We start from the raw sequence: 12443 nt of genomic DNA, 5'->3' as shown, positions 1-12443 counted from the left end.
CAAGTATTTTTTCCCTTAAATCTAATCTGAATTTCTTCTCTTCCAGTTTAAAGTCATTATGCCTTGTCCTATCCCCACTCCATCTTACTGGTAGGGCCTCCTTAGGTACTTGTGCTAAGGTGTTCAGCACAGATTTCTCTTCTCCAGGCTGAGCAACTCCAGATCTCTCAGCCTGTCTTCATAGAAGAGGTGTTCCATCCCTCCCATCACCTTTGTGGCACTCTAGACCCAATCCAACAGGTCCATGTCCTTGTTGGCGCCCCCAGAGTCGGATGCAGTATTCCAGATGGGGTCTCATGAGAGGTGAGCAGAGGGGCAGAACCACCTCCCTCAACCTGCTGGCCACACTGCTTTTGATACAGCCCAGGATATGGTTGGTTTTCTGGGCTGTAAGTGCACATTGTCGGGTCATGCTTTTCATCCACTGACACCCCATGTTGTTCAGTTGATATAACTCATCTTCCACACATTCTGTTTCTCTTGTCTCTCACACTGGACACCCAAAAGCTATGGTCAGTGTCACCCAGAGAGGCAAGCACAGCCCTTTGTAGCAATGGTGGTTCTCTGCAGCCTGTCATCCTAAGAGAAAGCCTTAGATAAAAACCTCATTTAGGCTTTCTTTATAGACTGGAGGAGTGGGAGGAAGAAATGCCTCCAAAGAATAATACATTGTAAGCCTGCCTTTTAAATTGGTAAATATCTGTAAGCCCTAAGAAAGGCTGATAGTTTCTGACTAACCAGAGGCAACTGTTGAGACTAGGGACTTTTCCTCTCATTTTGGCAGTGACTTTGTCTCTCTGATTCACTTATTCCCTTTATAACCCTAAAAGCAAAGAGGTGCTGCTATTTCTACTCCTCAGATGGGGACAGATATAACATGACTTCTCCTTCAGAACCCCTCAGGATGCCTTTGAAAAAGTAGGGATTTTTTTTGAGCTCTGGTCTCCTGAGCCGTGAGGGAAAAGTATGAAAGCCTGGCTTTTTGTCAACTCCTTAACTGGGAGCACACCATAGGAAAGGAAGCAAAAAACACCAGTCTAAAAACCTACAACAATGTCTTCCAAGCCTCGGAAGGTTCATAGTTATCAATTATCTTTTGAAGGCTTACTTCAAAACTGATTTATATTTTTCCTAGCTGTCTGATAAGAGATCAAATAAAGCTAGGGTGAATAGTCAAGTATGTTCCTATTTTATTTTGATATCATTTGAGGAACTCGATTGGCTACTTGAAATGCTGGAGAGAACAGCTGAGTAGGAGTTTGGACGCGGTGAAGCCAGCTAGGCAAGAGTTTTTCATTTGGTTTTCAAAAGAGCTTGAGTAGGCTGAGATTCCAGGCTGATGAGATGGTCTCCTCGATGACTACACTTCTTTCTTGGTAGAGAACTCAGTTCACTTGACATGTGAGCTACAGGGATGAAAGTGGAGTTTATTTTCTGTAGCATTACAGGACTTGACTTTGCTGATTTTTGTGGCAGTTTCTCCTGTGGCAATGATACCAAGATGCTGGTTACTCTGTTTGAATCTAAGCTACACAAATAGCTGACCAGACACCAAAGATGGCAGCTTTTGGTCCAGGTTTGATCTGAACCAATGACTTAGGAATGGAAAGCATCATATCTTATGCCAAAAATTTGTCTGAGCCATAAAAATACTCCTCTGCTTTTTGCCAAAGAAAAAAGGCACAGGAGCTGACAAAGGAGATCTGGTACCGTGGTCTAAAAAGAGCTCAGTTCAGGTCATGACCAATTACCAGTTCGGTACCAGGTGAAACACCAGGAGTGTTTCAATGGTGCTCTGCCGAGCTGTGCCCTTCCTTCCCAAATCTGAAGTTGTTTGCAGGAGCTGCTGCACCCTAAATTTGTTCAATGCTGTTTTGCCTTTGTGTTAGCCTGGGAGTCCCCAAATGCACATCAGGACAGCTCAGGACAGCCATGACTGACCTTAGTGGCAGCTGCTGCCTCTCACAGACAGTAACAGCAGGACTCATCCCACAGCCTGCGCCGTATCCTTCCATGTCTGTCGGCACAGAGACACTCACAGGAGTGTCAGACCATGTGCCTGCAACAGCCACGAGAGGAGTCCTCCTCGGCAGCTGCTGCGGCTGCTGGCTGTGGATGGCTGCTGTGCAGCGCCAGGAGCGCAGGGAAAGCAGGGAAGCGTTATTCCGAGGGTGGCGACAGAAACTTCCTTGTGCTCCGAGAAGGAGAAAAAGCAAAGCGTCTCAGAAATTCCTCCAAAGCTACAGGAATTTTTTCACGGGGAGTAGGGGTATAGAAAAGGGGGGGACATCTGGAGATGAAACGTACATGGTAGTTGGAAGAATCTTTGTGTTCAAAAAAGAGTAAATTTGCTCAGAAAAGGAGGAGGATTGCAGGATACCTGAAACTATTTTTGCATTTGGAAGATGTGTCTCCCTTCCATTTTCTTATTGTCTACATACCTTGAAAATCTCAAAGTGTTTTTCTCCCTCTTTCCCCCACCCCACCCCTGATCAGGAGTTTTAGGTGGAAAATGCTGAAACAGTTAATTTCAAATCTTTCAAAGTCAATCTTTTTGGCATCTTTTAAAATACACTCATAGATCTAAACTATTACTTTAGCTCAAAAAAGAGAGAAAATTTAAGGCCATTACCAGTTAAATAAATTGCAAACACATTTTTTCATTTTGGGTTTAACAAACTGTTTGGACTCACCCTATTTTAAATTTGTTTCTGTCTGTTTTCTGAGTTTCAGTTCCCCACACTTTCAGTTGTTTGACCTTTTTTTAACATTTCTATTACCCATTTGTACTTCAGTTTTTCATTTATTTAAATATTAATGAGAGAACAGCAGTTGCACATTATTGTTGTTTCTCAATTAAACCAACCAGCCATTCTAATGTAAATGTTTTTGAGGTCGAGGAAACAGGAGAAAGTATTCCATACAGCAAAAGTATCACAGAAATCATGGACAGAAAGCCCTTACTTGGGGAATGAGTCAATCTGCTGCTATCTAGCAGAAAAGATCAGCACGGAAGTATAGAGCCTTTAGAAACAGCTTATGAATTTACAGCTTGCAAAGTAAATGAATTCTCTATGTCTCTCATACACACACGCTAACTCATTCCCCACACATGCATACGTACAGGTCTCTGGTGGAAAGACAGGGAATGTGCAGTCTGCGATGCATATGAACTTTCTGTTTAGAGGAGAAAAGATTTTTCCAATAGGCACAAAATCCCACCCCCTCAGCACCCCTCCTTCCCCTGTGTCTGACACTGACTTCAAGGGAGGAGTTGAGCCAATTATCTGTGAGTCCTACAGAAGAAAAATCTGCAATTTGCCAGTAGTTGTGAGAGTGAGAAGGAGAAAGGCAGCGGGGGAAGAAGAAAGACTTAATTGGTAAATATAAAGAAAAACCCCTTCTGTCCTAGAAAGAGAATATTTTAAAGCAAATCTCAGACCAGCAGAAAAGAAGCTTGTGCAGAGGGATGTACCAGGCAAGACCTGGGGAAGCGTAGACAACTTCTATGCCTGCACTGATCTTTCCCCATAGGGTCTGAGGCAGCATAGAGGCAGGGTGGGCCGGCCAGATGCACCCACTACCCTGCACAACTAGGTCTTGCTCCTGAAATTCTTTCCCCCTCAGCAGAGCCTACGCAACTTGTAAGAAAAGACAGTGAGGGTGGGAGAGACTCTGCTTTTCCTTTTCTCGAACTGAGGCTGTGAAGGAAAAAGCTCATCTCATCAAAGGGAAAAGCTGTCACTGGTTCTGAGACTCTTCTTTAGCCCATGTCGATTGCCTGATCCAGTAATTACCATTCATGGGATAACACCCTCTGGAGCCCTGCAGTCCTTCCCAATCCTGCTAAGTTCTTGGAAAACACTGGAGAAGAACTGAGCCCAGAATAAGCAACGTGGGATCCACAGAACAACAGCCTTTTACAGCAGCAGCCACCCCTGATTAAAATTATCAGCTTCATCAGACTGCACCAAGATCCAGGACTGCTCCTCCAAGGAAAGAGAGGTAAGAAATCAGCATGGAGTTTGGGATGAAAGTAGGAAACAAACATCCCACGGGAGTGATTTTGGTGTGCATGGAAATTACAGGGACACTAATAGTGATTAACAAGTGACAGGTCTGTTATGCATGATAGCATTTGTGTCTGCCTATGTCCTTTTTAGCTGGTTGCAGTGATTTACTCTGGGGTGGCAAACAGAGACAGAAGCAGTAGCTGGAGATGGAGGAGTGCAAGAGAGGTAGTTCAGAAGTCTGTTCATGGATGGGGAGTGGTAGGGAGCATACGCCCTGATGGGAGGATGGAAAACTAAGGTGCAATAGCTCTTGGTAGGTTGAATGAAGAATATCTTCCTTAGATATCTCTCTCTGGGTGCTCAGGATCAGATTTGTCAGTACCTCACTGGAATTCAGTCGAGCGCTCCTCAGAGCGTACAAAAGCAGGTTTGTTGTCATTCACCCGATGCCTGCCTATGAAAAGAGCAGTGGTGGTTACCGGGTAGAAGATGACACAGGGAGTCAAGATAAATGGGATTTAATGATGAATTTGGTCTGCTGTTTCAGCTCTCTCTGGGCATATGAGCCTTTCCCTTTATTAAGAGGAGATAACATTAATTGTTTATATTTCTATGGCATTTTGAAATCTCTGCACTGTACCAATATAAAATACTAATGTAAAATTTCTAGCATCAAGCCAGTATTTAAAGCAGAAGGTATCACTGGGAATTAATCTATGCTTAAGAATTTAATAAACTGGAAGGAAAAGATGTAGATTAAAGCCAGCTGGAGCTTGTTTGTCTCCTCATTCTCTTCTGATTGATTTTGCTTTACTTAGTACATGAACATGTGGTCGCTCTCTCTGTTTCTTTTATTCTGCCTTTAATCTTTTCCAATGTATAAGTGAGTGCCTGTGCTCCCCCCTGCCACCTCTGGGTGTAAAGGCTGAAGTTTCATTCCTTTTCTGAAAAGGAAAGAAGGCAGACTGTGTTGAACTGGAGAAAAACTGGAGTGGGGGGATAAGAAGAGAAGGCACAAAACACAAATATAATATCCCAGTTCAACAGCACGCTCTGGAGTCATATTTGCAGGAGAGGTGATGAGTAGCAACTCCATGAGTCAAAGTGCTGGAAAGCATTTTTCGACTTCAAGTGAAATGAAAAACAGTTAAGAAAGCACAGGAGTTCTCTTGACTGAATGCCTTGACAGGTGGAACAAGGACAGCGTAAAGTGATCAGGTCCCTCAGCAAGCATGTTCTGTACAGGACATATAAGGCATTTTTTTTAAATGCATAATTGTGCTCAATCCCTGATGCTTTTGCACCGAGTTGTACGAAACTGATCTCTAGCAGGTGTAAACCAACACAGTCCACTCACCCTCATGCAGCTACACTGGTCCATCTCAGTCTGAAGAGCTGACTCACTTCTAGACACTGATGCTGGGCTGTGAAGAAGTTTGTAGTTTTCCTCATTAATCTATCTCCCTGTTTTTCTCTGCCAAATAAGCCCGAGAGGGAGAAAGGAAGCATTAACTCTGCTCACGAATGGAAGACAGTATTGAACTGGCTACGTAGGAAAAGGCAGAGACAGCGTACATGGCAGTGTTGTTTCAGAGACTGAATATGGTGTTTCTGCACTATTGGAGACAGGTCCTGTGGTGACTAGAACACAGAGTCCGGTTCAAATACCAGATAGGTCCTGTTGTAGCTAGAACACAGAGTCCAGTTCAAATACTGATGTGCTCCTTGCTGTCATTCCCACCACAGCAATCCCAACAGTACCATAACTCTGCATGTATGTGTCCTTTCAAAGTTGTGTGCTGACATTACTGTCTGCCTCTAATATCACGCTGTCCTGCCTGCTGACTGTAATTCAGAGTGTAAGCTACTCTGAGGAGAGCATTACATTTTCTTTTGTCCTTTAGGTAAGGCTGAGTATGCTGTTGTCATGCAGCAAATTATATTAATAATGATAAATAGTTATGTTTTGCAATTTCCTTGGGCAATAGTGCAGCACTTGGAATGATGCTGGATCAGAATTCCAGAGACTTCTTTATTTAGCAGTGACTGTATCTTCACTGCTGCTTTGGTGCTTAGCACATGTTAAACAAAGTAAAATATTTTAAGCTCTTGACTGAGATAATTGTCAGCCACATAAAAGCCTGGGAGATAAAATTCACTCAGCGTAAAGATAGGAATCCAGATCTGGACCCAGAAATGATATTTCAGTGTACATAAAGTACTTGCATTGTAATATTAAATAAACAATACCTAAGTTAAATAAACGGCATAGTAGGAACTTGATTATTCTTTAATAAGATCCTAGTAACCAAAATAAACTCTTTCCAAAATGTGCCTTCTTTGCTCTAACAGTCAGCTTTACCCACACAGGGGTTATATTTTTCCTTTCTGCACACAATTCATTTGAACTGGTACACGAAAAATGTCTGAGCATCACTTTTTCTTTCCTATCAAAGTTTTCTGCATCTGAGTGCTATGTCAAAATGCAATCTCCAAGGTCTCTGACATTTTAGATGTCAAGGGTTGGAAATCATGTCTAATAGCTATTTAAGATGGCTGTCCTTCATCTTTTCCTCTGCTTGTACTTAGCACCCGCAAAGACCATGACACCCACAAGAGCTGTGTATGTATAAAGACTGAAGCTCCTACAAAATCTACATTTCTGTAGTTCTACCCATGGCCAGCCATCCTGCTGCAATGCTGATAGTTTGCTGATAGGGAATTCCCACACTACCAGTCCAAAGAGCAAGATTAAAATCTTGTTTCTAAAAGGTCACTGAAGGTACAGATGTTTGAATTTATCCCCAGTCAGCGCTATTTTGTGGCTCACACTCCCTGCACCAGCAATGAAGGTTGCATGGGACCAGCTATTTAAAGTTACTGAGATGTCTAGCTGCCACTGATGTTCAGCATGATTTTTGTTTGTGTCTGACTTTTAGTTGATCTCAGAAAACAAGTATCATGCACAACTCCTATTTAGGCAACGAAATGAAGCGATCTAGGTTCTAGTGGCAGTTGCAGTGGATGTAATATATTGGGGAATCTGACCTCTGTGTTTACGTATCTAAATGAGAACCAAGATCTACTGAAAAATCCGGTAATGTGTAAGTGATGCAGATGGTGGGAAGGAAGTTGGTGTCTAAGTTGAAGCACAGCTGATGAATTTAGCCCTTAATGTTTAGATGAAACAGCAAATTGCAATTCAAAAGCGTGTTATTTTTCAGTATAAATGCCTTCATTTTTATATTACTTTAAAAGAAAAGAAAAAAAATACCAACAACAACAACAAAATCAAACAAACAAAAAACCCAAAACCAAAACGAAATATTCTCTGGAAATGAGACTGAAAAAGTTTAAGCATTTCCCCTTAAAAGATTTCTGTACGGACCATTCATCTACTGACCAGGACTATGCTCCAGAGCACTCTTTGACAAGCTTGTGGTAAGGAGCTCCCTGTTTTACCTTCCATTTTGTTTCTGATCTTTCCTCCAACTCTGCTCTTTCCTCTTTCAGGATCAAGCAATGATGAAGACCATGTCTGGTGGAAACTGCAACCTGAATGTGCCAGCCAAGAACTCATACCGGATGGTAGTGCTGGGAGCCTCCAGGGTGGGGAAAAGCTCCATCGTCTCACGCTTTCTCAACGGCCGGTTTGAGGATCAGTACACTCCTACCATCGAGGATTTTCATCGCAAGGTCTACAACATCCGGGGAGACATGTATCAGCTGGACATCCTGGACACCTCTGGGAATCACCCTTTCCCTGCTATGAGGAGGCTTTCTATCCTGACAGGTGAGAAAGTCGTGGGGAAGTGAGTAGATGGGTAACAGTGGGTGAAAGATCTTAAGGATAGATTATTTTCAAGATTAGCTTGAAAAGTGTAGCATGGAGATGACTTTTTCTTGGGAGGAAGCTAAAGGGACTGCTTGATGTTGTTGCAAGATACACTTCCAGAGAGAGAGATTTCCTGTCTGGGGTGCTCCGGCACTATAGGGAATGCATTAGCCACAGAAGGGAAGTCCACTAGGTGAAGATCTGAAATTGAAATTTCCTTCTAGTTTATTTCCTTTCTACCTTCCCCTCTTGCTCTGTATTTTTATTGCAGTCACAAATAAATGCCTGAATAAAATCTTGAGGGTACAAAGAGCAGAAGAGGGCAAAATAAACATGTCATTATAAAACACATGTAGTGAAAAACAAATGTAAAATGCACAAGAAGGGAATTCTAACCAAGAAAATCTCAAAGAATTTTTTATTCTTAAAATTTCCAGCCCAATTTCTTTGATTTGATATTCCAGTAAAAAGATACCTCTTTAGTCTGTGCTTAATCAAATGTGTTAAAAGGAGGGGAGGGGAAAGGAAAATGGGGGGCTCAGTTTGAACATTCTCACTGTCAAACTGTTCCTGTTGTGAGCTAAAATGAATTTTTTAATTGTAAAAGTAACAGTAGAGGTATCTTCAGCCACACCTCACAGCAAACCTGCTTTCTGGATTCGCTGTCTACCCTTCTAGCCGGCCAGTGAAACATAAGTTTCACATCTGGCCAGGATAGCATGTGCATTCAGTGAGGTCCTAGGACCAGTTTCTGGGATGCAAATGAGAGCTTTTGTCCCTGAAAGCTCTCTTAGCATGTTCCACATGAATGTCATTCAACAGGCAATGGTTTGCCTTATTTTCTACTTGCATAAGGAACTGTAAGTCAAGAAATGTCAAAAGGAAATGCCAGGGGATCTGTGTCATTTATGTATTTCTTTTTTTCCATGGCCTGTTTCTCTTGAGCAAATGCAATGGCAGCAGAGTACTGCACACTGAGAAACTTCTTATTACTGACTTAGGCATTCAGGACTGATCAGCTGTAAATCTTTAGTTCAGGTGTTGTTCCATGCATTGTGTAATCAAAAGACCAAGGCTGAGTGGCTACGAGCTCTCCACTCCTACTGGTGTCAGAACAGGCTGTGTTTTACACAGAGATACAAACAAAATGAAGAGAAAGGAAGAGCAATGCAGCAGAGCTGAGATAGAGCCACGTTTACAAAAGAGAGCAAAACACACAATAACTTACAAGCTCAGTGCAAACTAGGAACATGCTCAGATATCACTGAAGTAACATCATAGCCAAAAGTCTTTTCCATAGCACTACAGAAAGGTGTGGGGAGTTGAATTAGAAGAACTAAAGTACAGCTGACTGAATAGATGCCAAAGGACCAACCAAAAAACATGGGGAAGAGATGGCAAATAAACCTATGTTTTTTTCAAAATTTGTTCCTCTGACACTGGCTGCAACAAACAAACCTTTACAGTATCTTTTTTTAAATTGCAGGGGATGTTTTCATCCTGGTATTTAGCCTGGACAACAGAGAATCCTTTGATGAGGTCAAGCGGCTCCAGAAACAGATCCTTGAGGTCAAATCCTGCCTGAAGAACAAGACCAAGGAATCAGCTGACCTCCCTATGGTCATCTGTGGAAACAAAAATGACCACAGTGAAGTCTTCCGCAAGGTACGCACTGATGAAGGTGAGAATCTTGTCTCCAGTGACGAAAACTGTGCTTACTTTGAAGTGTCAGCCAAGAAGAATACCAACGTGGATGAGATGTTCTATGTTCTCTTCAGCATGGCCAAGCTACCTCATGAGATGAGCCCTTCTCTCCACAGGAAGATCTCCATCCAGTATGGTGACACTTTCCAACAGAAATCCTTCCGGATGCGCCGATTCAAGGACATGGGTGCCTATGGCATGATCTCTCCCTTTGCTCGCCGACCAAGCGTCAACAGTGACCTGAAGTATATCAAATCGAAAGTTCTCCGGGAAGGTCAGTCCAGAGAGAGGGAGAAATGCACAATCCAGTGAAGGAGGCTTGCACTTCCGTCTGAAGTCAACATCCACATGCAGTGCCTTAAAGAAAAAATGGTCCACGGGAACAGAGAACAAGTTCATGGGGTTTATTGAGAAAACCCAACGTGGAGAAAGGATAACTCTTCCTGTGGATTCTGCTGAGTCACAAATGTAAATAACATCATCCTTGAAAATGACGGGGAAAAAAGTATACGCCTGAGACACGAGTGCATCTTTTTGTCTTTGTAATGTAGTTCCTCTTCATTCCCCTTTTTGTTTAAAGAACACAGGCCTGAGAAGTAAAGACTTTTCAACCTTATCCTTACAAAGAAAATAGGTCAAAAACGCACAGAAGGCATTAACACTTACCCAGCATGCAGCTCTTGCTAAGAGAGAGGAAGTTATGTGTGTGTGTGTGTGAAACTCTATGTGCCTGTGTGTATGTGTGCATGCATGTGTGGAGCTCTCCTTTTAAAAAGTGGGACTTGCATTTCAAAGGGCAGCAGTCCTAACTGAGGATTCACAGACTGGGAGTGGACTCTACATGTGGATGCATGACTTCCACTCACTTCTGAGGGCACCTGCACTAAGAAGAACTTGATTTTATGTTTGTGGGAACAGTTACCATTTGACATCGACATGAATGTTGGTTTATGTTATAGATTTTATTTGAGATTTGGGGGTTTTTTATTGTCTGGGGGTGAATTTTTAGCAAAATCAGATGGTGTGTTTGACATTAAATAGTGTCTGCTTTCTACCACTGAAAGGTGGTTTTCATCTGTAAAATTTTCTAGTATGTACATTGATTGAAAGTGAAATAGTTCTGCAAAAACCAATGCATTTGACTGCTTTTCAAGCCTGGTGTGATATTGTTTCTCAAAGCAGCCACACCAACTCTGAGTACCATAGTACAAATGCCACCCTCTGCCTTGATGGTCACCGGAGTAATGATTTCTTCCTCTGCCTGTATCAGCTGAGAGTGACCAGATTAATATGTAGACTTAGGCCACTTAAGAGGCAGGATTGGGTCGTTCTTCAAAATTAGGAACTGAATGATTATAGGGCCAGTTCCATTGTATTTCTTCTGTTAACATGCCTCTAGTCATTTTGTTCATGTATTCCCCCACTGTCTGATAAAGGTTGCCTGGATGTAAACCTTTGCACTGCAGAAGTTCTTCAGAACAGAAGCTTTGTGCTGGCTGTCCAAACAGGGTTGAACAGACTGGTCAGATAAATCTGGGGCTGTCCATTCACTTCTTTCCTTTCTCAGCTCAGTACGGGCTTCCTTGTCTTCATCTCTCTCCCTGTTCTGCTTTTGGCTCTGTTGTTTGATGAGTTCCTGTATGCCCTCAAAGCCCAATATATTCTCTCAGATATGAGCTTACCACTCTTGTTGACTGAAATGAGATGTGCACACATATCTGTGAGCAAAGCATGGCCCCAAGACTGTACACAACAGTAGAATATGTATGTTATATATACCTCAGATATATTCTCCCTTTCTCACCCTCAGTTTCTGTTCTTGGCTGTGGCCGCCTTGCTGTGTCTTGGGCAGAGCTGTGAGCTAGTTCGTGCTATAATTTGACAGGAAACCAAGAATGATGATTGTCTGTAAAAATTAGCCTCTGGGACGCAAAATCCCATATTCATTTATCAGCTCCACCTTTCATTGGTACTGTATATTGACTGGTAAAATACACTGTTCTTTTATTCCTGTTGCCAAGGCAGCATCTTTCTGATCATGTCTCCCTCCCTCTCTATAAATATGTAAATGGTTTATGATTAAACCTGGTTTATTTATTACCTGTGTCCTGGTCTTTTATACTTCCTCCAAGGATAAAGAGGAAGGTCCAGTTTTTATGTTGTGCCGGTGCATCAAGGCAAGTGAGTTCTGGGTTGCAAGTCCTGATGAGATCTCCAGTAAGTTCTGGAAGAACCTTCTAAGTCCTCCAGACACCAGGGGCTACACACTTGTCAGTTTGGAATAGAATTATATCCACATCTATCTATCTGTCTATCTATCTGAACATTAACTTATATATACAGATATCTGCAGAGGCCGACAGTTACTCTTCCCCATGCTGCCTCCAACACAAGAAAACAACAACTCTGTTCTTCATGCACAGAGCTGATATGCTGATCTCTGGTGTGACTTAATGTGGTCTCTGCAGACACATCACTGGTTATTTTCTTAGCAGTCTCTCCCTCTCAGCATTTGCACATCCCAACTGTTTGAGCCTTGGTCCCCCAGAGCACATGTCCACGTCTCTACAAACTCTCCACCCAAGTGCATGACTCTGGGATTCGTGTGCCACAAGGACATGGAGGGGTTTTGAAGATGGAGTAAGAAGGGCACAAGTGTGAACATTGGTTGGGTTAAGAGGCTTTGGGAAGCTAAATGAGAATTCCTTGCACTATAGACCAGGTGCTTCCTTACTGAGCCTATATCTGCTCTCCCTGGCCTGCTGGATAAAGCTGAATTTCAAAAGAGTCTTCATAATCAAGTCTCTGCCTTTGTCTAAAAACACTGACCTTACAATTATTTTGCCTACTCTCCTTCCATCTCCCTGAAGACACCAGCTTTCCTCACCCTT

General features: G+C 42.6%; 1 protein-coding gene across 1 annotated transcript; it reads left to right on the top strand.

Moving 5' to 3' along the window:
* Window positions 1-3245: 3245 nt before the first annotated feature.
* On the top strand, window positions 3246-11652 carry RASD2 (RASD family member 2). The gene is made up of 3 exons (XM_027715293.2): window positions 3246-4005; window positions 7527-7806; window positions 9335-11652. Exons 2-3 carry the CDS (start codon window positions 7536-7538, stop codon window positions 9862-9864), a joined length of 801 nt encoding a protein of 266 aa, XP_027571094.1. The 5' UTR covers window positions 3246-4005; window positions 7527-7535; the 3' UTR covers window positions 9865-11652.
* Window positions 11653-12443: the final 791 nt, after the last annotated feature.

The sequence above is a fragment of the Pipra filicauda genome, unplaced genomic scaffold (genome assembly GCF_003945595.2).
Source record: "Pipra filicauda isolate LSUMZ 115617 unplaced genomic scaffold, ASM394559v2 scaffold262_size1072369_pilon, whole genome shotgun sequence".
Lineage (NCBI taxonomy): Eukaryota > Metazoa > Chordata > Aves > Passeriformes > Pipridae > Pipra > Pipra filicauda.
Note: the sequence above shows the minus strand (reverse complement) of the source record. Positions and strands in the feature narration are given on the sequence as shown.